Source organism: Gymnoscopelus braueri, assembly GCF_963280865.1.
Source record: "Gymnoscopelus braueri genome assembly, chromosome: 12".
NCBI classification, from domain to species: domain Eukaryota; kingdom Metazoa; phylum Chordata; class Actinopteri; order Myctophiformes; family Myctophidae; genus Gymnoscopelus; species Gymnoscopelus braueri.
In genome coordinates this window covers 45,992,553-46,019,431 of record NC_137614.1, presented here as the reverse complement: position 1 = coordinate 46,019,431, position 26,879 = coordinate 45,992,553, and the positions used below count along the sequence as shown (strand labels likewise).

The window sequence follows — 26,879 nt, the reverse complement described above, 5'->3', positions numbered from 1 at the left end:
ATATATATATTTTTTTAAGCGTTAGGATTTAGAAAAAAAATGTTTTAATCAGCCTCGGGTCTTAATGGGTTAAAAGGATCCCTGGCTAATAAGCCTTGTTGTATGCCTTAATTAATACATTATAATTGCCCTCTATAACTAAAACAACTTAAATATTTTATTTATTTTAGAAATAGTTCATCTTTTACTCAAGCAGGACAATGCCCCGTCGCAAGTTGATGATGTCATTTGTCCATGTGTGGTCTAGCCCTATGGAATTTATGGAATGCATGTGAAAATGAAAAACAACTTAATACTTCCTTAAGGTTAATATGAGCATCAAATCTATATTTTGTTTTATTTGCACATGCATTCCATAAATTCCCTAAGGCTGGACCACACATGGACAAATGACCTCATCATGTTTTTAATTTTACATTTTAGTCATAGAGGATAGATATTAAGCTATATTTGGCTTATTAGCCAGGGATCCTTATATGCAAAAGTAGTAATCCCAGAATATAGAAATATTCTGTTACAAGTAAAAGGCCTGTATTCAGTGTCACTATAAGTAAAAGTATAAAAGTATATGGCCAGAAAATAGTTTTCTTTGTGCAAATATTTCAAAAATAGCAGATCTAGAAGCTCACAACGCGTTGTGGCGTTGACACATGTTTTGTAATAGTTATCTAAATCCAGTGGTGGAAAGTAACTAAGTACATGTACTCAAGTTACTTAACTTAAGCACAATTGTTTTTTATTTGTACTGTACTTGAGTATTTCCAATTTCCAATACTTTTACTTCTACTCCACTACATCTCAGAGGCAAATATGTTACTTTTACTCCACTACAATTATTTGAAAACTTTAGTTACTAGTTACTTTGCAGATAAATTATTACATAAAACATACATTAACCACTTTAGTCCTATATTATACCTAGGCTATATGAAAATAGCCGATCTACAAGCTCGCAACGCGCCGCGTTGCGAGCTTGTAGATCGTCTATTTTCAAACATTTCAGTACTTTTACTTTTGGTAGTTTAAGTACATTTTGATACCAATACTTTTGTACTTTTACTCAAGTAAATGTTGAACACCAGACTTTTACTTGTAACAGAGTACTTCTACATTGCAGTATTGATACTTTTACTTATAAGTAGAACATTTGAGTACTTTTTCCACCACTGACTAAATCTGCAATGCAACTACACAGTAACTAAAGCTGTCAAATAATTGTAGTGGACTCTGAAGTGGAGTAGGAGTATAAAGTAAAGTAAAAGTACCTCCAAATTGTACTCAAGTAGCACAGTATTTGGTTATACTTTCCCCCCACCGCATCTCTCCATCCTTCACTCCTCTGCTGCATTCCTCCTCACCCCGTCCCTCCATAGTTCACTGTACGGTACGGTATATACTGTTAATGTACATGCATTTACTGCTGTTGCTGATATAAGCCTTTCTGGCAGCACAGAATGAGATTACTGATCTATATTATCCCTCCATGCACCGCCGCACGTTCCATTACACACTGCGGCTGGACCAAAGGAAAGTGTGTGTGTGTGTGTGTGTGTGTGTGTGTGTGTGTGTGTGTGTGTGTGTGTGTGTGTGTGTGTGTGTGTGTGTGTGTGTGTGTGTGTGTGTGTGTGTGTGTGTGTGTGTGTGTGTGTGTGTGTGTGTGTTAAGTGATTGAGATCATTACAGGCTGGCTGCATCCTTTCAAAAGCATAGAAGTTGATATTCGGGAAATAGACAGGAAAGACCCCCCCTCCACTCACTCTCACACACACACACACACACACAGACAGGGTAGTCTAGGTCAGTGGTTCCCAAACTTTTTCGTGCCAAGGACCCCTAAATTGATATGTAAGTGGCCGCGGACCCCCACCTGAAAATATGTTGTGCCAGGGACCCCCAGAAGCAAAGATTTGTGTTAAAAATGTTCGCCTTTAAAAAAAGAAAAGATTTAAAAGATTTGCACACATTTTTAAGATGTTTTCAAAAATAGCAGATCTACAAGCTCATAGAGCGGCACTCGGTGCCGCGCTATGAGCTTGTAGATCTGCTATTTTTGAATAGTTAAAGTATAAAATATGGATAAAGGCAAGGGGTTCAAATGGTTGTGTCGCTTTATCAACACACTTTGCTGGGGACCCCCTGGTACCCCCTCAAGGACCCCTGGGGGTCCCCAGACCCCACTTTAAGAACCAATGGTCTAGGTGCCACTGGAGGAGGGGGGGGGGGGGTGTCTCACGTGCCAGTGCATGCTGGGCCTGCACAATGAATATGGACAAAATGTCATACCGCAATATTTATACCAAATAAGTCAATAGCTATACAATATACACACTATGACTATGGGTTCACACATATTTTTATATTTTAAAGGAGGAGTTCACCCAAAAAATGACTTATTTTCTATCAATTACACACCCCATGAAGCCTTGATTTCATGGATTTATTTTTATTTTTGTGGCATTCCTAAGACAATAATTTGATGACCGTGTGTATTTCCGGAAGGAGACACAAATAATCTACTTTGTGTCTCCTACCGGATACATTAGCCGGAAGGAGACGGGAATCAAATTATTAGCTTAGGAATGCGACAAAAACTAAAAAGAATCCATGGATTCAAGGCTTCATAGGGTGTGCAATTGATAGAAAATAAGTAATTTTTTGGGTGAACTCCTCCTTTAAGTATAGCAACAGTGAAAACGATACGCATGTGGTACGCACACACACACACACACACACACACACACACACACACACACACACACACACACACACACACACACACACACACACACACACACACACACACACACACCCCCCCCCCCCCCCCCCCCCTGTGGCAAGCACTGTGACATCAGTGCATGACGTCAGCCCTATGGTTTAAGTTCTCCACCCACAGGTGGCAGTAGCAGCACCACTCAGTGTTGCCATGTCTAGTTATTATAAGCGACTTTGGGCTTGTTTTTTCAGTGAAGTTGCTTGTAACTTGTAAATCGAACTGCAACCGATACAAAACGTCAGCTGCCACTGGCTCCTGACTCACACAAAGAGAAATGAGCACATTACACCAGTCCTTGCGCCCCCATTCACTGGTTACCTGTGTGTTTTAGAATTGATTTAGACATTTTACTGCTTGTTTTTAAAGCCCTAATTCACACATGGGACACTGGCAGCCCGGGGGCGCATGTGGCACCTTCACTTAATGCGGCCCGCAGGTTAATATCGGAATACTGATATATTATTGATTTCAGCTGTTACTCCAAACATGCAAACATGACCCGCTTTACGTCAGTCTATAGTAGCTTAATGACTAGTATTAAAATTATATTGTCTTTTTTATGTCCAATGTATTTGTATTTAACACATCGGGTGCCAAACACGGTCTGAACCGTGTTTGCGCAGAGTAGCGGTCCGGTGCCGAACACGGTCCAGACCGTGAAATATGTCTTTTTGTTTTTTTCGTTTTTCTCCACACGGGCGGGGCTAGAGCAGCTCTGGGAGTACCCATTGTGATCTTGAGAAGGATAGGCCAGATAGATCACCGGAAAAAAAAAACATGGCTGCCATCCACTTCCTGTCTATTTCCTTCTTTAAAACACCTATATCTCCGAATCTGTTTCCGGTGGGGAAAACCGGTCATGCGCGATGCGCGATCCCCCCCCATTGTAACTCGCGAGTGAAATGTTATCGTTCCAGGCTGTAGCCAGGGTCATCGCGCAACATGAATGGATGTTTTTTTTTACATGGATTTGCTCCTCGTGGAGTCTAGAGCTTTAAACAGCAAAGCGCAGTCAATGGGGAGAATGCTGGCACCCAACGTAAGTTGTTATGAAAAAATGCTGGCACCTGATGTGTTAAGTTCATAAAGTTAACATACGTATAACTAAATGCATTTGAAATTAAATAAAAATGGTACTTTTCAGGATTCCAATTCAAAAATAGTAAAACATAAAATCTGAATTCCAATAAAAAAATAATAGCAAAAATAGCAGATCTACAAGCTCAAAACGCGTCGCGCTGCGACGCCCGCACGTTATTTGGGCTTGCTTCCAATTTTTTTTATTATTATTGTTTAAACCAGTCCTCAAACATTTGCATGTCAAGGACGTCCAAAATAATGTATTCCTCCGCAAACCCCCATCAGAATTTATCTTTTCAAATACATTCCAAATATTTAAACTTTTTCCTTTTCAAGATCTTTTTGAAAAAAGCAGATCTACAAACCCACAACGCGTCGCGGATGCGACGCGTTGCGAGCATGTAGATCGGCTATTTTCAAATAGCCAATGTACAGTATATACGTTTAAAGTGCAGGCGGCCTATAGTCGCTTCTTTTGGGCCTCGTTTTCACAGACCTGGCTGCTTATTTCTCTCGCAACATCTGGCAACACCGGCAGTGCTCCTTGCAGGGCCTGTCTGCTGCTCTGGGTGAAGATGCACCCGCTGAACCCCTCTGTTGTTCCTTACGCATGCATGCATGCACTGTGAGATAACAATAGAGCTCTTAGCACTGAATATTTTATACGTAGGTACGGCACAACAGGCACATAAACTATTATGGGGAGTGTTAATATAATGGCAACAGGGATGCTGAGTTTGGTGGAAAGATTGAGAAAAGGGTGTGTGCTCGGTTTGATGTGCTTCTACAGTCAAGCGACTTTGAGTACTTAGGAAAGCGCTAAATAGTAAAAGTAAATTGGTATCAAAATGTACTTAAAGTACCAAAAGCAAAAGTCCTAAAATGTTTGAAAATAGCAGATCTACAAGCTCACAACGCGTCGCGATAGGACGCGTTGTGAGCTTGTAGATCGGCTATTTTCAAATAGCATATGTATAAAATATAGGGCTAAAGTTGTTAATGTATGTTTTATAATGTAATATATTTATATCTGCAAAGAAACTAGCAACTAACGTTTTCAAATAATTGTAGTGGAGTAAAAGTATAATATTTGCCTCTGAGATGTAGTGGAGTAGAAGTAAAAGAATAGGCAATTGGAAGCACTCAAGTAAAAGTAAAAGTACCTCAAAATTGCACTTAAGTACAGTACTTGAGTAAATGTACTTACGTTACTGTACACCACTGAGTGCTATAAAGTAACTATAGGATAGCAGGTAAACATCAAACCTAGCAGCTGTCTTAAGTAACATATTAGTAACATATTAGTAATATTATATATTATACTATCTAAATGACATACTTAGTTAACAAGTGACAAAGGACATCTTGATAATTGAACTAGAATCTAAAGAGGCCCCAAATACTGACATAAAGCACTGATACAAAGTGTGTGTGCCCATGTTTATTTTAATTGACAATTCACTGTCGGTCAAATAATTGCGATTTAATTTTTAATTTAATCAACAATTTAATTGTGTTTCTGTCATCGGAACATTATGAATAAAAATGACATCTCTGTTTGCCCTTTAGACTTCGTAAACAAAAGGGCAGATTATGACAAATAGCTTACATCATTTAATAACTTAGGAATGCGACAAACACAAAAAGATCTCCATGAATTCAATGCTTCATGGGGTGTGTAATTGATAGAAACTACTTCTTTAAGTAAAACATTTGAGTACTTATTCCACCACTGTGTGTGTGTGTGTGTGTGTGTGTGTGTGTGTGTGTGTGTGTGTGTGTGTGTGTGTGTGTGTGTGTGTGTGTGTGTGTGTGTGTGTGTGTGTGTGTGTGTGTGTAAGTGTTCCACTGTGTGTGGTGTGTGTGTGTGTGTGTGTGTGTGTGTGTGTGTGTGTGAGTTCCACCACTGTGTGTGTGTGTGCGTGTGCGTGTGCGTGTGTGTGTGTGTGTGTGTGTGTGTGCGTGTGTGTGTGTATGCGCGCGTGCGTGCGTGCGTGCGTTTGGTGTGTGCGTGCACATGCGTGTTGTGCGCGGTGTACCGAGGGATCCGGTCCTGTGCAGGTTGAGGTAGGGTCTGTCTCGGTCCAGGCCCCCGCCCCCGCCGTTGCCCTCTCTGCGCAGGGCGGCGGTGCGGCCCAGGTGGCCGGCGTACTGACGCAGGAAGGAGGGGGCGCTGTGGGAGGCGGGGGGATGCGCCGTGGAGGCTGCACACACCACCATGGGCTCTGGAGCCACGCACCACACCACACCATGGCACCCAGGGGCGGACGGACAGACAGATAAACAGACAGACGGGCGGACGGACAGACAGACAGACAGACGGATGGGGCAGGGGGGGAGCGGAGGGGAGGGAGGGTCGAATATTTAGCGAAAGAAGGGGGAAGGGGGGAGAGAGAAGGGGTTAAACGTGACAGCAGAGGAGAATAAAAAGGGTCAAGAAAGTTTTTAAAATTAGAAATTAAGATTTAAAAATAATAATAATAATAATAATTATTATTATTATTATAATAATTATAATAAATAAAGAAATAAAAAGGGTCAAAGAAAGAGAGAGGGGAACAGCAAGAAGGTTAAGAAGGTGAAAAAGCAAGAGGAGAAGGAGGAGAGCAGGGAGATGAGAGAGGGACCAGCGACAGAAACAAAGATAGGACGGGAAATTGGAAGCAGGAGAAAGAAGGAGCGGAGAAAGTGACAAGAAGAAGAAGAAGGGGACACGAGACAAAGGTCACAAAAGGTCACAAAGACACCAAACACATCAAGGAAACACACAGTAGCAGTAGTATATATGAGTAACATTAGTAATGGAACAGGGAGAGGACACATTATGTTGGCAGTAGAAGCTTGTGAGTATAGAGGAGAAACAGCTAAGCCCAATTTAGGCGCTGACGCGTGACTCTCACGTCGCCCGCCAAGAATAACCCATTTCCCACCAAAAACATCACGTTTTTTTTGGTAGAAAATCCGTTAATTTAAGCGAGCGACGCGGCCACACAACACATTAAGAGGTATAACTCTGCCATAACGGTGCATAATGAGTGCTAGATTTAGGAGATGAGTGCAGTTGCTGTGAGGCTGAACAGAAAGAAAGAACATGCAGATCTACAAGCTCAAAACGCGTCGCGCTGCGACGCCCGCACGTTATTTGGGCTTGCTTCCAATTTTTTTTATTATTATTGTTTAAACCAGTCCTCAAACATTTGCATGTCAAGGACGTCCAAAATAATGTATTCCTCCGCAAACCCCCATCAGAATTTATCTTTTCAAATACATTCCAAATATTTAAACTTTTTCCTTTTCAAGATCTTTTTGAAAAAAGCAGATCTACAAACCCACAACGCGTCGCGGATGCGACGCGTTGCGAGCATGTAGATCGGCTATTTTCAAATAGCCAATGTACAGTATATACGTTTAAAGTGCAGGCGGCCTATAGTCGCTTCTTTTGGGCCTCGTTTTCACAGACCTGGCTGCTTATTTCTCTCGCAACATCTGGCAACACCGGCAGTGCTCCTTGCAGGGCCTGTCTGCTGCTCTGGGTGAAGATGCACCCGCTGAACCCCTCTGTTGTTCCTTACGCATGCATGCATGCACTGTGAGATAACAATAGAGCTCTTAGCACTGAATATTTTATACGTAGGTACGGCACAACAGGCACATAAACTATTATGGGGAGTGTTAATATAATGGCAACAGGGATGCTGAGTTTGGTGGAAAGATTGAGAAAAGGGTGTGTGCTCGGTTTGATGTGCTTCTACAGTCAAGCGACTTTGAGTACTTAGGAAAGCGCTAAATAGTAAAAGTAAATTGGTATCAAAATGTACTTAAAGTACCAAAAGCAAAAGTCCTAAAATGTTTGAAAATAGCAGATCTACAAGCTCACAACGCGTCGCGATAGGACGCGTTGTGAGCTTGTAGATCGGCTATTTTCAAATAGCATATGTATAAAATATAGGGCTAAAGTTGTTAATGTATGTTTTATAATGTAATATATTTATATCTGCAAAGAAACTAGCAACTAACGTTTTCAAATAATTGTAGTGGAGTAAAAGTATAATATTTGCCTCTGAGATGTAGTGGAGTAGAAGTAAAAGAATAGGCAATTGGAAGCACTCAAGTAAAAGTAAAAGTACCTCAAAATTGCACTTAAGTACAGTACTTGAGTAAATGTACTTACGTTACTGTACACCACTGAGTGCTATAAAGTAACTATAGGATAGCAGGTAAACATCAAACCTAGCAGCTGTCTTAAGTAACATATTAGTAACATATTAGTAATATTATATATTATACTATCTAAATGACATACTTAGTTAACAAGTGACAAAGGACATCTTGATAATTGAACTAGAATCTAAAGAGGCCCCAAATACTGACATAAAGCACTGATACAAAGTGTGTGTGCCCATGTTTATTTTAATTGACAATTCACTGTCGGTCAAATAATTGCGATTTAATTTTTAATTTAATCAACAATTTAATTGTGTTTCTGTCATCGGAACATTATGAATAAAAATGACATCTCTGTTTGCCCTTTAGACTTCGTAAACAAAAGGGCAGATTATGACAAATAGCTTACATCATTTAATAACTTAGGAATGCGACAAACACAAAAAGATCTCCATGAATTCAATGCTTCATGGGGTGTGTAATTGATAGAAACTACTTCTTTAAGTAAAACATTTGAGTACTTATTCCACCACTGTGTGTGTGTGTGTGTGTGTGTGTGTGTGTGTGTGTGTGTGTGTGTGTGTGTGTGTGTGTGTGTGTGTGTGTGTGTGTGTGTGTGTGTGTGTGTGTGTGTGTGTAAGTGTTCCACTGTGTGTGGTGTGTGTGTGTGTGTGTGTGTGTGTGTGTGTGTGTGTGAGTTCCACCACTGTGTGTGTGTGTGCGTGTGCGTGTGCGTGTGTGTGTGTGTGTGTGTGTGTGTGCGTGTGTGTGTGTATGCGCGCGTGCGTGCGTGCGTGCGTTTGGTGTGTGCGTGCACATGCGTGTTGTGCGCGGTGTACCGAGGGATCCGGTCCTGTGCAGGTTGAGGTAGGGTCTGTCTCGGTCCAGGCCCCCGCCCCCGCCGTTGCCCTCTCTGCGCAGGGCGGCGGTGCGGCCCAGGTGGCCGGCGTACTGACGCAGGAAGGAGGGGGCGCTGTGGGAGGCGGGGGGATGCGCCGTGGAGGCTGCACACACCACCATGGGCTCTGGAGCCACGCACCACACCACACCATGGCACCCAGGGGCGGACGGACAGACAGATAAACAGACAGACGGGCGGACGGACAGACAGACAGACAGACGGATGGGGCAGGGGGGGAGCGGAGGGGAGGGAGGGTCGAATATTTAGCGAAAGAAGGGGGAAGGGGGGAGAGAGAAGGGGTTAAACGTGACAGCAGAGGAGAATAAAAAGGGTCAAGAAAGTTTTTAAAATTAGAAATTAAGATTTAAAAATAATAATAATAATAATAATTATTATTATTATTATAATAATTATAATAAATAAAGAAATAAAAAGGGTCAAAGAAAGAGAGAGGGGAACAGCAAGAAGGTTAAGAAGGTGAAAAAGCAAGAGGAGAAGGAGGAGAGCAGGGAGATGAGAGAGGGACCAGCGACAGAAACAAAGATAGGACGGGAAATTGGAAGCAGGAGAAAGAAGGAGCGGAGAAAGTGACAAGAAGAAGAAGAAGGGGACACGAGACAAAGGTCACAAAAGGTCACAAAGACACCAAACACATCAAGGAAACACACAGTAGCAGTAGTATATATGAGTAACATTAGTAATGGAACAGGGAGAGGACACATTATGTTGGCAGTAGAAGCTTGTGAGTATAGAGGAGAAACAGCTAAGCCCAATTTAGGCGCTGACGCGTGACTCTCACGTCGCCCGCCAAGAATAACCCATTTCCCACCAAAAACATCACGTTTTTTTTGGTAGAAAATCCGTTAATTTAAGCGAGCGACGCGGCCACACAACACATTAAGAGGTATAACTCTGCCATAACGGTGCATAATGAGTGCTAGATTTAGGAGATGAGTGCAGTTGCTGTGAGGCTGAACAGAAAGAAAGAACATGCAAAGCAAATTAATGAACAAATGATTTGTGAAGGAGCAGCAGGCCGTGCATGGCATGCATATGAAAAAGTAGCTGAAACAGGACGTGCAGGTATGGGAAGGAACGGGAACGCATGGATGCTGTTCACACGGACAAATGATCCTCTAATAACCACACCTGACCATGTTCATTGGCAATGCCCTTTAGGCTGGGTGGAAGTGACATGTGTCCGCTTGCAGCCAGTCACTTTATATCATGTAGCTAGCTAGCTAGCCAACCCGCTAACGTTAGCTAGCCCCGAGCATGCCATTGTGAAGTACTATTATATGAGGTTTCCATCCCGACAGAGACAATATATAGGTTAACACTCAAATATGTAGGGCCTCTCAGCCTATACAGTACAAGGCCCCTCCTACAGTATAGGTCATAACAGAGCCCCCGGCCCTCCGGCCCTTTTATTAGACTATAAACAAGTCTCTACTCTCTACAGGTGCTTTCTTGACCTACAAATGCCTTACAACCCGAGTACTGTGTTTGCATTGCATGCCCACCCGACTGCCCATTCCGGGTAGCATGGGGAGGCCCTCAAAGATCATCGGCCCAGGGAGGTACCCCTTGCGAGTCTTTTAAACCATCCCTGTTGTCGGCACGCGAGGCCATGGGGTGTTTGGCAAACAAACTCGCTCGTCTTATAATTCTTGCCACAAAGCCTCGCTGTCGGCACGAGTGCCTTGTTGTCAAAGTAACAGTAGCTCTCCACCAAACAGACCGCTGCAGATTACTACACACTGGCAGTCGAATGAAGTCGGGAGATCAGTCGGTTGGAAGGTGTGGGAAAAAAGTTGCTGAATGCACCTGAGAGCCGACACCGACAGGCGGCTACTATGGTGCTAAACATAGCCTATATGGCTTGATGTCATTTTCAACAACAAGCCCGCTGCTATCCGACGGTCAAAAGCCGTTTGAGTCGGCTTTCTACACTTCCCTACAACTTGCGGCCCGACGCGGATTCAACAGCAGATTTTCGGCAACAGCCGCTTTCCAACACTTACCGCAGCCGACATCGGTGCGGTGGAGAGCTACCTTAACCCATTAAGGGTTAAGGTAGGTCATTAAGAGTTAAGGTTGTGTCCCGCACTGCGAGGCTGTACATTTGCCATTTTTGAACATTTTTGAAAAAGTGTAAAGTGGTAGTGTTTGAGAACTACTGATTTAGAAGGCATTTGTAGAATTGGTCTAAAGGTGTAATTGGGTTAATGTAAAAATCACAGCGTGGTGTGTGGTTTGCATAATTTGTCAACACGAACAGCATGCAAGCACCGGGAACAGACTGTGAGCCAATTAGCTCCTAAACAGAAGCTTAAAGTGGCTGGAACATGGAACATGTAGTAGTTATGCGTTAAGAATGATGGTTGTCTGTGACCAGTGGCGTTATAAGAGAGATGAGTGACAGACGTCTCAGCCAATGGGCTAACGCTACGCTGCTTGCTTACTTCTTTGGTCAAACTAACTACAGTGCACACTAACTTACAAGTCGACACCATTATACGCAGTGATAGAAGAAGTACTCAGATGTTTTACTTAAGTAAAAGTAAGCAAAGTAGCAAAGTTTACTTGAGTAGAAGTACAAATGTATTGCCATCAAAGTGCCAAAAGTAAAAGTACTCATTGTGCAGAATGTCCCATTTCACAAGTTTTCATAAATGTATAGACATTTTTTGAAAATAGCCGAAGTATATATAAGGCTGAAGAGGATAAAATCTGCAAAGTTACTAGTAACTAAAGTTTTAAAATATTGTAGAGAAGTAAAACAAAACAAAAAAGTTTTGCCCCTGAGATGTAGTGGAGTAGAAGTAAAAGCAGTGAAAATTGGAAATACTCCTCAAAATTGTACAGCACTTGAGTGCATGTACTTAGTGTTTCCACCACGTACTGCTCAAGCGACGCGCGCACACACACACACACACACACACACACACACACACACACACACACACACACACACACACACACACACACACACACACACACACACACACACACACACACACACACACACACACACACACACACACACACACACACACGCGTAGTGAGCATGTTTCACACCTCCTAAATTCCAAATAATCCCCAATTTTCCTCTACTGTAAATCACAGCAAGATCACTCGGAAGGGAGGGGGGGGGATTATTTTCTCTCTGACTCAAGCTCACAAATCCTTAGACGACTCCTGCGGTTTCTCCCCCCAATAATCACATGGAAAGAGCAGCTGATCCAAGGTCAGCGCGCAGCTGCTCACTTCCACATCATTTCTAATTAGCGCACCCCCCCCCACCGACACAATGTGAGGAGCGTTTTCACCCTATCTCTCTATCTCTGCTGCTGGCTGAGCTGTTCTGGCACCGTCACCATGAGATATGAGATATGAGATATGAGAGAGAGAGAGAGAGAGAGAGAGAGAGAGAGAGAGAGAGAGAGAGAGAGAGAGAGAGAGAGAGAGAGAGAGAGAGAGAGAGAGAGAGAGAGAGATAGACACACACACAGCCAGTGGTGGAAAAAGTACTCAAATTCTTTACTTAAGTAAAAGCACCAATACTGCACTATAAAAATACTACAAGTAAAAGTCCAGAATTCAAAATTTAATTGAATAAAAGTACAAAAGTATTGGCATCAAAATGTACTTAAAGTACCAAAAGTAAAAGTACTAAATATTTGAAAATAGCAGATCTACAAGCTCACAACGCGTCGCGATGCGACGCGTTGTGAGCTTGTAGATCGGCTATTTTCAAATAGCCTAGGTATAAAATAGGGCTAAAGTGGTTAATGTGTGTTTTATAATCTAATCATTTATATCTGAAAAGTAACTAGTAACTCAAGTTTTCAAATAAATGTAGTGGAGTAAAAGCACAATATTTGCCTCAGAGATGTAATGGAGTAGAAGTAAAAGTATTGGAAATTGGAAATACTCAAGTAAAGTACAAATACCTCAAAATTGTACTCAAGAACAATACTTTAGTAAATGTACTTAGTTACTTTACACCACTGCACACAGCGAGAGAGAGAAAAGAGAGAGAGAGAAAAGGAAGACAGAAAACGAGAGGGAGGCTTGACGTAGAGAGAGGTGGTTAAAGTTTAATATCTTTCAGTCCCTCAGTTCCTACATCACTTCACTTAACCCATTAAGACCCGGGGCGACGCATTTTTTCGATTTCTTTTGGCTATTCAAAAATAGCAGATATACAAGCTCGTAGATCTGCTGTTTTTGAAAAATCGTGAAAATTGGTGCAAATCTTTGAATATATATATTTTTTTATATATATGTTATATATAACATTTGTAACTAAAATATATATATATATTCAAACTAAAGATTTGCACACATTTTCACGATATATATATATTTTTAATGTGCAGAGCTGCTATTTTTGAATAGCCAAAGAAATAAAATAAATGACACAAATGCGTTCCCGGTCTTAATGGGTTAAGCTAACCCCTTCCCAGTCCCTACATAACGTTGCTGTCGGGTCAGAAACCCCTTATCTCCATATTCTAACTTTTTGCTGTTTTTTCTTTTTCGTAAACCAACGCCCTACTTGATCATACTACAGGATCACACAAAAGCATCCAAAGTAGCAGATCAACGAGCGTGGTGCAAAAGCAACGCATTTTGAGCTTGTAGATCTGCCTTTTCTATTTTTGAATTTTAATCCTGAAAAGTAACTGTTTTGGACAGTTTTTAATATTATGAGGTTTCCACCCGACAGGAGACGATAACTTTTGAACCTTTGTTCTAAAGATGCTTCATTTTAACAAGACAAATCTTGTACGCTGTGATCCCTTGGCACAGAATATTTTCAGATGGGGGTCAGCGAGCCAAATACATACATATTCAAAAAGCTTGAGAGACACTGGCGACAACGGAGTATGAATTAGATATCGTTTCTGTATCGGGGGTGGAAACCTCAAGATGTTCAAAACTGTTACTTTTCGGGATTCAAATTCAAAAGTAGCAGATCTACAAGCTCGAAAAAACGTGTCGCTTGTGGATCTGCTACTTTTGATACATTTTGTGTGACGCTGTAGTATGATCAAGAAGTACACAAATAGTTAGAATATGGAGATAAGAGGTTTTCTGCCCCGATAACAACGATATAATACAGTGTGGAGTCAGGGAGCGAGCACTTAGAACGCTCTCTGCACCCAAACTGCAACGCGGCCTGGCTGCCGGCCTGCTGCAGCTTGAGAAATACACACACACACACACATACAAACGGAAGCACAGCTATATTTGAACACAAGGACTTTTCTCTCTCCGTTTTTCTTTCTTTCTTTCTGAGGCAGCTGATGGGGGAGAGGTAACTCCCATCACTCTGTGATCTGACCTCCTTTTTGGCTGGTGCCGGGATAGGACACACGCACGCACGCACGCACTCATACAGATCATACTGCGCGCACGCACGCACACACACAGTGGTGGACAGCAGTGGTGGAAAAAGTACTCACATGTTTTACTTAAATAAAAGTACCAATATCACAATATTAAAATACTCTGTTAGAAGTAAAAGGCCTGTGTTCAAACGGTTACTTAAATAAAAGTACAAAAGTATTGACACCAAAAAAGGCTAAAGGTCCTTACACACCGGCGAATATGCGAATATACGCAAAATTCGGACTCGTTCCGAATAATTAAAAGACGCTTTTTCGCTTCGCGAAACTGATGTGGACGCTTGCATTGACTTTATAAGGTTTTTTAAAAAAAACGTATTTATTCGTATGAAGAATTCGCCCCGGTGTGTAAGGACCTTTAGACTATGCAGTAAAACCAATAAAAACAAACAGTGGAGCGGTAAAACCATAGAGGTATAATATAACTAGAGGGCGGATTGCCCCGCCCCCAGCTATCATTTCAATGAATGTGCTCAGTGGCGTTTTGAAGCACCCGGAAACCTGCCGGAAGTAGAATTATTGGTTCGATTTTGACCCCCCATAGAGTTATGAGCATGCGCACTAGTGTCCTTTTTGCGTTCTACGGCAGCCTGTGTGTCAAGGATTGAACGCGAGATATTCATTAAATACACTCGAGATGCATATTTATATGTAAATGCATATGTATGTATGTATAATATGTTTACATATTTATATGTATAAATATAAATATCTCTCAGTATGTTTTGCGCGTGCATGTATTTCTCCCCGCCTGCAGTTCCAGCTTTAGCCACTGGGGTGGCAGCTTCAATGTTTCTCAGCAACTCTGGGGGCTTGGGTAAAACAGGGGAGGGTGCAGTTAGCTGGCGAAAGCTAGCCTGGAGCTAACCCTAGCCTTGGCGGATTTGGTCTGGCACCGCTCAGTTGTGAGGGACCAATCAGGGCCCAGTATGCAAATACGGGGCGGGGTTGGTTTATCACCAGAGGCATAGTCTGGCCATGACAGGCTAGGGGAAAGCCATGTTGAAGAGGTGGGTTTTAAGAGTTGTTTTGAAGGTTTGGAGGGTGGGGGGGCTTCTCTGATAGTATTGGGGGGTGCATGCATTCCACAGAGTTGGGGGCAGCAAAAGTAAAAGCCCTATCGCCCCCCAGGTACGGGGCGATAGGGCTTGTACTTTTGACTCCACTACATCTCTAGGAAGGGTAAAAAAGTATTATGAATTAACCCATTGAGACCTGAAGCCGATTCTACATGTCTCCTAAATCTCAACAGTTTTCTGAAAAACGTATGTTTCTATATCAGTGGTGCTCAATCTTTTTCATGTCAAGGACCCTCAAAATTATATGTATTTGGCCGCCGACCCCGATCAAAATATTTTGTTCCAGGGACCCCCAGAAGCAAAGATTTGAGTTAAAAATGTTCGCTTTAAAAATATATATATTCAAAGATTTGGACACATTTTCAAGATTTTTCAAAAATAGCAGATCTACAAGCTCGTCCTATGAGCTTGTATATCTGCTATTTTTGAATAGCCCAAAGTGTAAAATAATGCTTTTTAGCTCAAATCAAAAAATGACACAGTTCCAGGTCTTAATGGGTTAAACACCTATTTGAAATATAGTGAAAATAGCATATCTACAAGCTCACAACTCACAAGTATTTTTTAAAAGCATGAACTTGTGAATACTATAAAATAAAAAAACAAGTACTCCAGCACTTTAACCCATTTTGGGCGGGAACCCCTTTTTGTAACTATACCTTTCAGGACGGGAATCCCTTTTGAAGGTTCCTGTTGCTATGTCCAGTATATAGCAACATACATTTTTGGTAATTTTTGAATAAATATTTGAAGTTTTTCAGAAAACTTAAGTCAGCATTTTAGAAGACGTTTTTAGAATTGGCCTCAGGTCTCAATGGGTTAACTCAAGTTCAAATTTGAAAGAGCAACTTTCACTTGCAGTTGAGTAATATTTGACCAGGAGTATCTACACTTTGACTCAAGTACTGGGGTTAAGTACTTTGTCCACCACTGCACACGCGCGCGCACGCACACACACACACACACACACACACACACACACACACACACACACACACACACACACACACACACACACACACACACACACACACACACACACACACACACACACACACACACACACACACACACACACACACACACACACACACACACACACACACACACACACACACCTTCTCTCAGGTGAGCCCTCTACATTCTCCACAAGCAGAGCTGCAATACTTCAAGACGACCAGCAGGTGGCACATAAAAGTCCTTAAAATGTCTCTTGTGAATAATCATATAACAATAACTTTTTTGTTTTGGGGGGGGGGCTCTCTAACCACCATGTGAATATCTGTGCTATAGGAAACAGCACATTGCTCCTGTCATGTTCTTCCCAGCCCATTCTAATATTGTTGCCGTTAGGTGGAAACCTTGTATGTCCAAAATCCTTTCCTTTGTTAAATATGGTGAAAATAGCCGACCTACAAGCTCACAATGAGCTTGTAGATCAACACTCTTGTATGAAGTACATATAAGGCATTAATTGAAATATAAACACATGGGGTTTCTGCCTGACAGCAACAATTACAAACGCGTCATCATCAGTCCCATGCAAAGTGAAATGAGGAGGGTGATGATGATGAAGATGATGATGATGATGAGATAGCTATGATGAGGGTTAGGATGGCTTGTGCATTGTGTATTGTCAAGCTCTCTAGTGTGTGTGTGTGTGTGTGTGTGTGTGTGTGTGTGTGTGTGTGTTACCTATGATCCTAGATGGCTATTTCTATGCATTTCATGTATTACCTCGTGTTTACCTTGCTTACTGTAAATCGCTCTAGATTAAGAGCATCTGTTAAATGCCTAAATTGTGTGTGCGTGTGTGTGTGTGTGTGTGTGTGTGTGTGTGTGTGTGTGTGTGTGTGTGAGCGTGTGCGTGTGTCTCACCGTTGTCCCTGGCGGCAGCCGGCTCGTCCAGGGTCATCTGTTCGGCCAGTTCGGACAGGGAGTCGTCGACGGGCCGAGCGCTGCGTAGAGACATGGATAGTCTCCTCTTGATCAGCTTCATCCTGTCCATCTTCTTCTCACCGGGACCACCAGGGGCCCACGGGCCTGTGGGGGGCAACCAATGTCATCATTATTATTATTTCAAAGCATATTTTGTCGTAGTTGGGCAGAAACCTAGCCTGGTAAACCCTCCCTCCGGAAATCTCATTTCCATTTGATTTCAGGAGTGAGTCTGGCCTGATCGCCCATTCTGCAATATTGGCTGTGGGCTGGAGTTGGGCGGGAGTAATACCGTTGACTGACAACCCCTTCAGCCAATGATCGTTTTTCCCCTTCAGCCAATCAGCAGTTCACCAGACTAATGTGACGCAACAGGACTTTTGAGACGGCCATGCCCAAAATAGGTTGCCTTATTCGGATACATGCGTGTCACTGCCCGCCCCTGCCGGTTCTCGGAATTTTTATTTTTAAATAGGCTCTGTCATGATTAATTGACCACATATATGAAGTTAAACAACTAAATTCTATCCAAACGATATCTTATAAGTAAATTCCGTGCCTCAAAATAGAAGTTTGAGAGCTTTTTGAAGTAAAAAAACAGCGGAGAAAATAGCGGACAGAAAAGATGGCTGCCGTTCGTGTTTTGTCGGCTGCATTCAGGCTGCACTCGGTGCCATTCGGGCTCACTCGAACTCGCCACCTGATTGGCCAACTGTCGCTGTCAATCACAGAACGATGTGCGACGACGCTGATAGGCTCGTCCATTTGGTGTACACAGCCAATATTGCAGAATGGGCGATCAGGCCAGACTCACTCCTGAAATCAAATGGAAATGAGATTTCCGGAGGGAGGGTTTACCAGGCTAGCAGAAACCTCCCATCTCCATAATCCAGCGGACCGGTAGGCAGTGGTTCTAATAGGAGACACAAAGGAGACTCTTTGTGTCTCCTACCGGAACCGCTGCCGGTCATCAAATTATTGGCTTATGAATGCGACAAAACCGAACCATGAATTCAAGTCTCCATGGGCTGAGTAATCTCTGTTCCATTCTGGTCAAACAGAGTCAGGTTGCAGTGATATTGTGCATGTTGGCTCACTGGAAGCACTCTGCGACACCAGTGGGTCTCAAAGTGTGGTCCAGGGACCCCTCACGGGTCGCGGCGACTCGCTCGCCTGACCGCTCGCTAGGTGGTGCCTCTCGTGGCTCATGTCCGCTTCAAACGGCGCGTCTGTCGTTTTAACAGTTTTTTACCTAGCTAGTTCTTAATACAAACAAAAAAAAAGTCCTTTTTACCGAATGGGTTCCCATATTGGTGTTGCCAGATTTTGCAAGAGAAACAAGCAGCCAAAAGAAGCGGCTAGGTCACATGAGCACACACAGACACATAGCTACTTTCAAAGAAATCTTGAAAGCAATATAAAACATTTGGAATATTTTTTGAAACATTTTAAATACACAAATCTTGTATGAGGTTCTCTGGCACAAAATATTTTCAGATGGGCGGTACGCAGCCAAATACCGGTACATATACATTTGTGGGGGTCCTTGACATGAACGTGTTTGAGAACGACCAAATAAGCAACCCACAACTACCAATATTTACAAGCGACTTTACAGTAAAACAAGACCAAAGTCGCTTATACTAAGCAAACATGGCAACGCTGCGCTGGGCTAGTGTAGGGTTGCAACAGCTAATCAAACTAATCGATTATATATATATACCTTTTTAATCGATTTTGATAAAATAATAATTTTTTTAATGTATGTGTTTGTTTATTTATCTATTTATCTAAAACTTCTGAAACTTCATGTCCAAAAAACTGTTAATTTTCAGGATTCAAATAAAAAAACAGCAAAAGTACTACAAGCTCAAAATAAGTCACTTCGCAACACGTTTTGAGCTTGCGGATATCCTACTTTTTTGTGTGACACTGCAGTATGATCAAGTAGGGCAAGGGAGTATAGCGAGAGCGACAACCCATGGTTGGATTCCCAGGCGCTGATGGGCGTTTGCATGCATGTCAGTCATGAACCGCTCCGCTTTTACCCTTTGCCCCCTTTAGCTTTGTTCTCCATCTCCATCCATTGTCCTATCTGAAGAAAGTCAATAAAAATTATCTAAAGAAACGAGGACAAGGTACATACTGGAGTTGTAGACATACAGTACATACTGGACTCACTACTATGGAGTATCCATTAGACAACAGATAACGTTCTGCACTTAACCACTCAATCTATTAAGACCGGGAACGCAACTCAGTCATTTTAAGATTTATTTGGCCATGAGACCTGAAGCCGATTCTACATGTCTCCTAAATCTCAACAGTTTTCTGAAAAACGTATGTTTCTATATCAGTGGTGCTTAATCTTTTTCATGTCCAGGACCCCCAAAATGATATGTATTTGGCCGCGGACCCCCATCAAAATATTACGGAACCACCATTTGATGACCTTTAGACTCTCAGACCCAAAACGTAGAATATTTAGTTGTCGTTGGATAAGATTTTGTCCACAATTCCATTCTGTATTGATGTTGGTACCATATGGAGAGATAACAGGCAAACGTTGATCAAAATCACAATTCTTTAATTAAGTAATGCAGATGTTTAACAATAATTTAACTCTTCAGAGCGTAACATTTTACACTCTCAAGAGTCAAAGATCTAATAAGGGTCCATTTGGTTACCAACTCTCCATCATTTAGCTGGGGACCACCTGGAACCTCCTCAAGGACCACTGGTGGTCCCCGGACCACTGGTTGAGAACCACTGGTCTATACCAAATCTCTTTGCCAAAAATTGCTGATTTACATGCTCGAATGCATGCACGCATTGTGAGCATGCGGATCGGCTATTTTTGGCTAATGTTCCCCACAGGATATGGACGGACGGATGCTGGCTGGGGTTCAAGTGGTTAGACAACCATACTGGTTGCTCTGCCACGTTTTAGCTCATTGATTATGACTATGACTAAAAAGGGCTGGATGGAAGTGAAGGCTCGGTCGAGGGCTCCAACCACCGTCCTCATCATTATAGAGACCAATGCAGCGTAAACGCCTTCTTCCTCCTCATTCTCAGCCATAATCAGCCTTGTTCCACCATTGATGTCCAATACGCATCATCTGTCTTCACACAGTGCTTTGGAAACCACTGCAGTGCAGCCGCTTTATTTTACTACCGTTTTTTTTGGGGGGTCTCTTGACTAGGCATGTAACTTTATCGTAAATCGATTCAAATCGATTCAAACTGGTGATAATTTAAATCGATTAAATAAATAACAATATTGTGATGCAAACAGCAGAGAAAAAAAAGAAGAAAATACAGGATTTTTCTAAGAGAATTGATTTAAAAAAAAGTTTTCAGTCATTTGCTACTGTACTGAAAAGAGGATAAGAGAAAACACAGTATTGTAAAAAAAAATAATAAAAGAGAAGAAATTACTGGATTTGAGTAAGAGATATAAAATAAATTTGTGTTAAAAAAAATGTGACAAAATCGTATCGTGAACCTAGTATCGTGATTCGAATCGTATCGTGAGTTGAGTGAATCATTACATGCCTATACTCTTGACAGTTGTTTGCTCACGTAGCATGTGGCTCCCCAAATGCAAACAAACAGAGAGAGAGAGAGAGAGAGAGAGAGAGAGAGAGAGAGAGGAGACAGAGCTCCACTTCTTGACCCCATGTTTGATTTGATTTGATTTATTAGACATCATAAAAGAAAAGCACGTGCTACATGTTTATCAGAGACACGTCAAGGATTTATAGACACAACAAAGTCGTGAGACTTATTTCCATTGTGGTGACAAACAATACATTACAAACAAATGACAGGCAGCACAACAATAAATAAAGCACTCTAGAACTTTACTAATTAACGGCATGAATGAAAAGGGAGTCCATGATAAATATAAGTGACCATCCTATTCTGCCACATTTTCTAAAAGCCATACTTTAAACTTTTTCTTTAAAAAAAAAGGAGATGACTGCTGATGCTCTTTATCGTCGGGGGTAGCGAGTTCCAGTTCATGTGACAAATACAAGGACATAAGAAAGTATGCCACCCTAAATTCACAAAAATACAGATACATATTTTGACTGCCCACAGGCAATCCTCTACTTATTAGCTTAGAAAGCCCACAATGTTCCAATAAGGTTGGCAGCGAAATATGTAGCAGCCTGCCAAAAACAATGACGGACAAAGGGTATCTATCTACACACGGTTCATTAACATAATGTCTGTTTGTTTTATTTTGTTGTTTGTTATGACACGCGTTATCTTTGTATCATTATGTTACTAATGCTTTGGCAGTATGAGGATGCTTGCCATACCAAATAAAGCATATTTGAATTGAACTGAATAGAGAGAGAGGGACATTTACTCAAGTACTGTACTGAGGAATGTTTACTTTATGAAGTGTTTCCAATTTTCAATACTTTTACCTCTACTCCACTACATCTTAGAGGCAAATATTGTACTTTTTAGTTTTACTCCACTACAATTATTTGAAAACTCTAGTTACTGATTACTTTGTAGATTTTGATTATTGTTACAAAACATGCATTAATCAGCCCTATGCGTGTAGGCTATTTGAAAATAGCCAATCTACTCACAGCGCGTCGCTTTGCGACGTGTTGTGAGCTTGTAGCTATTTTCAAAGCATTTTTATACATTTGGAAACTTGTGAAATGGGACATTCTGTAAAATGAGTACTTTTACTTTCAGTGCTTAAGTATATTTTAATGCGAATACTTTTGTACTTTTACTCAAGTACATTTTGAATACCGGACTTTTATTTGTAACAGAGTATTTCTACATTGTGGTATTGGTACTTTTACTTAAGTACTAAATGTGAGTACTTCTTCCACCAGTTAGTGTCGAAGTGTCCTTGAGCAAGACACTGAACCCCTAATTGCTCCCGATGAGCAGGTTGGTGCCTTCACGGTTTCCTCCGCCATCGGTGTGTGAATGTGTGTGTGTGTGTGTGTGTGTGTGTGTGTGTGTGTGTGTGTGTGTGTGTGTGTGTGAATGATGTATGAATGAATGAACCATTGTAAAGCGCTTTGAGTAAGCGAGTACTTAGAAAAGCGCTATAAAAAATGCAATTCATTATTATTATTACATGTACGTGCCGTGTCTAATGTCCTTGTCAGGGTGCTTTGTCACCCTCTACAGACATGGAGGAGAGGAGAGGAGAGCATAAGAACCTGGCTAAGGGAGGGCCAGGTGTAGTTGATTGGAGGCTCACAGCTTTTGACGTATGTTTGTTGTTGTTGCTGCCTTCCAGTCTGAGTTATAATAAAGTCTGCTTATATTATGTTTTCAAGCCTGGAACTAATGGATATGGAATAAACCTCTTTTTTTTTTCAACTTTAACTTTTGGAAATTCTTCATTTCCTTTTTATCATTTTACACTTACACTATTATATTATATTATATTGGTATCAAAATGTACTTAAAGTACCAAAGGTAAAAGTACCAAAATGTCTGAAAATAGCAGATCTACAAACTCACAATGTGTCGTGATGCGACGCGTTGTGAGCTTGTAGATCAGCTATTTTCAAATAGCCTAGGTATAAAATAGGGATAAAGTGTTTAATGTATGTTTTATAATGTAATAATTTGTATCTGCAAAGTAACTAGTAACTTTTCAAATAATTGTAGTGGAGTAAAAGTACAATATTTGCCTCTGAGATGTAGTGGAGTAGAAGTGAAAGTATAGACAATTGGAAATACTCCTGTCCAGTAAAGTAACTCCTGTCCAGTAAAGTAAAAGTAACTCAAAATTGTACTGAAGTACAGTACTTGAGTAAATATACTTAGTTACTTTACAGCACTGATATTTACTATCATTATTATTATTGCTAGTGCTACTACTTGTATCTCCCTCTCTGTCTCTCCTCTGTCTGTCTGTCTCTCCCTCTCTCTTCTCTTTCCCCCCCCCCCGATACGGTCGAGGCAAATGGCCTCCCACCCTAGAGCCTGTGTCTGCCTGACGTTTCTTCCAGGGGGAGTTTTACGTCGCAAAAATTGCTTGCTCAGGGTGGGACAATGTCGGCTCTCTGCTGTACATGTAAAGTGTCTTGAGACAACTTGTTATGATTTGACACTTTAATCAAATTGAATTGATTTTTTTTTTGTTTTGCTGCTCAAAGCCAGTCAGTGTACAAGGGTTACTCTCAATCAACCACCACAAGGACAAGAGGTCACTACAGAGTGAGAGAGAGAGAGAGAGAGAGAGCGAGAGAGAGAGAGAGAACGAGAGAGAGAGAGAGAGAGAGAACAAAAACATGGAGAAAGGCTGATGTTGCAATACTCCACACAGATTTCATTTAGCTGTCACAGATACGATGTGATTATCATTTAAACAACTATATCCGTTTAGCAAAAATCAAGTTTCCAGGTGTTTTTTGTTTTGTTTTCGCTGCTGAAACAAGTCTGATTCCAATCTGGCCAACGGGCCATAAATCTCATTTCTTGGGGGCTGCCAGTGTGAACACAGCTTAATGTGAAATACTTAACGATCTGATGACCCCCAGGCCACTTTAAAAGTCGTACAGTGTGTGTAGCTGCCTTAAGGGGAATGCAGGTTTCTATACATGACCGTTTCCTTGAGGGACAAGCATGCAGTGCTTTACTACAAAGCTGGGGGGGGGGGAAGCACAGTCAGGGAGTATTTGCTCCTCCTAAATCTATCGATTTCCACTGACCCGGTGCATTTGCAGTGTGAGCAACAATGTCAGCTAAGGGATTTACACATTAGCCCAACCTCCAAGGATATTTATAAAAGACAAACTCAAAACTCCTGTGTGTGCGTGCGTGCGTGCGTGTGTGTGTGCGTGCGTGCGAGTGTGTGTGTTTTTTAGGGATGGGCAATATTATCGATTTTGCGATATATCGCGATATTTTATTTCGCGATACTGTATCGATACTCCAGGCCGTCATATCGCGATTTTTTTTGCTTTTGCAGATACAGGCTTTATGATAAAAACATCAAAAAACCTGTCACTGATCTGCAGCTACTCAATATGTAGTGTATATATATACAATATGTAGTTGTGATATATGTATATATGGCAATATGTATCGTATCGCAATATATTGCAATATGTATCGTATCGCAATATATCTTGATATCGCAATATATCGCTATAATATCGTAATATATGGCAATATGTATCGTATCGCAATATATCGTATGGTGATTCGTGACCCAAGTATCGTGATACGTATCATATCGTGAGATTCTTGCCAATACCCATCCCGAGTGTTTTTGACTGTTTTCTGTAATTATGAGGGCCAAATGTCCCCTCAGGTTGGAGTTAGGCATTTATTTTAGTCTTTTTACCCCTTTTTACCAATTGATTCCTACCCACACACATTGCTGTGTGTTGTCACTGCTGTCGTCTCCTACTGACTCACCTACCCAGTGAGGAGCCCCCACCAGGAGGACATAGATAGAGCCTTCGTCCCACTCCTCCAATTGTGTTGGTGTAGATGCTTGTCAAAAGGCGGATGCACCGTGGTGGATTCGAACCCACGACCTCCGCGGTGGTGCTCGGGCAGGCGCTTTAACCACTCAGTGCCACGTGAGCGACTAGACTTTAGGCATTTAGAAGTTATTAGGTTTAGGGGATAAGGTTGGATTTTTTTGTCGCGCACCAGTGGTGTCGTACACTGGAAAAAGCCGATCTACAAGCTCACAACGCGTCACACCGTGACGCGTTGTGAGCTTGTAGATCTGCTATTTCCGGTGCACGACAACAGTGTGTGTGTGTGTGTGTGTGTGTGTGTGTGTGTGTGTGCGTGTGTGTGTGTGTGTGTGATCTCCTGAGCCCTAAAGGCTTTGATAGAAGGAGCAGGAAGGAAATGGAACGAGGACAGAAATACTCTGCCGTATAGAGTCACTTCTGTACCTCTAGGCCAGCAGAGCTGAGTGACCCAAACAATACACACACACACACACACACAGGTTTGTATTACCATACTTGTGAGGATTTTACGAATGCCACACTTTATGAATGCCACTTTTAACCGTAAGCCTAAAGCCGAAAAATGGCAGATCTACAAGCTTGTAGATCGGCTTATTTTCCGGTGTGTGACATCGCCGCACAACTAAGAATAACATAGGGAAAACTCCAACTCTACACCTAAACCTGAGCTCTAAATGTCTAATCCTGAAAACCAAACTGAATCTTTTTCTAATTGTAAAAGTATCTCTAAAAATCTATTTTCAACCATAAAAGAACCTTTTTTTCTTGTGAGGACCAGGACAATGGTCCTCACAACGTCTACTTCTCAAATTCTACTATAATTGTGGGGACATTTGGTCCTCACAAGCATAGTAATGCGCACGCACACACACACACACAGTGCCCGCTGCCCTTCTCTTTGTGTGTTCCAACCTTGCAGGCTTCAACAACAAAAGCCATTCATCCTCATTCATCCTTTCACTCTCTCTGTGTCCGTCGTTCAGTTCCTGGTCGGAGGAACGAATGCCCATCTGAAGGAATTCATAGCCATCATCATCTGCATAATATGTGGTGGACAGCAAGCATATGGAGCTATTTTCACGGACGCAAAGTATTCATAGTAAATATCACCTCTGATATAGCCTCCGGAAGCAAATATTAATATATTAAGATGTGCACACATTTTCATGATTTTTCAAATGGAAAACTTCTGCTATTTTTGAATAGCCAAAGTATGAAATACGCTAAAGTGGTTAAAATGATTGTGACGCCATATATCAACTGCCATTTGCTTAGCTTATAATTTGAAGCAGGTTTTGCACCTTAGGCCCGATTTACACTTCATTCCATAGATTCAAGATTGCTTTATCTGTCATTCATTTTCTTCTGCAAGCGGCATCAGAAAAAGAACGAACGGGACAGCTCGACTCCTCCAGCTGTGTGCGTGCGCGCGTGCGTGCGTGAAGCGGGACATCTCAGCCCCGGAGGAGAGAAGCAGATCGAGGCGGGTATCATCTCTCTTTCATTTCAGGCCATGGATCAAATCAGCGGGGGAACGAATCTCCCTCCCCCCCTCATTTGCATGTTTTCCCAGACTTGTCAGGGCTAAAGGAGCCTTCTCAAACATGGAAATTGCATTCCGTTTGTTGTTGTGTGACCTGGCGGGAGGGAGTAGGCCCTGCTGTCACAATTATGACATAATTGCCAAATCGCAATTATTCAAATCATAATAGTCTCCATGTTGAAAAATGTCCATATATTTTCAAATATCTAAAAAGAAAATAGCGGGAAAATATCCGATCTACAAGCTTACACAACGTGCCGTGGCGCGCTGTAAGCTTTTAGATCGGCTATTTACGCTATTACAATTGTTTGGGGGCAAAGTATAAAGTTATTAAATGTCAACTCGTTTCTTCTTGCCATGTGAATGTTTTGTTTACAAAGCCTAGAAGTCAAACATAAATGTAATTTTCATTTACGTGTTTGTTCCAAGGTTCAATGGAAAAACACAATTAAATTGTTAATCGCAACCATTTGTGAGGCAATTAATCGTCA

At 41.8% G+C, this 26,879-nt stretch overlaps 1 protein-coding gene across 1 annotated transcript in view; it reads right to left on the bottom strand.

Moving 5' to 3' along the window:
* Positions 1–3,011: 3,011 nt before the first annotated feature.
* Positions 3,012–26,879, bottom strand: part of LOC308096611 (cyclin-dependent kinase 17-like) — a gene marked incomplete at its 3' end in the record, with an annotated part of 40,012 nt that continues 16,144 nt past the window's right edge. The window contains exons 2-5 of the mRNA XM_080444026.1: positions 17,293–17,457; positions 8,857–9,042; positions 5,893–6,078; positions 3,012–3,028 (exon numbers count right to left, since the gene is read on the bottom strand). Of these exons, the coding sequence (XP_080300152.1) occupies positions 3,012–3,028; positions 5,893–6,078; positions 8,857–9,042; positions 17,293–17,422 (519 nt within the window). The 5' untranslated portion in view covers positions 17,423–17,457. The remainder of the gene's footprint in view (positions 3,029–5,892; positions 6,079–8,856; positions 9,043–17,292; positions 17,458–26,879) is intronic.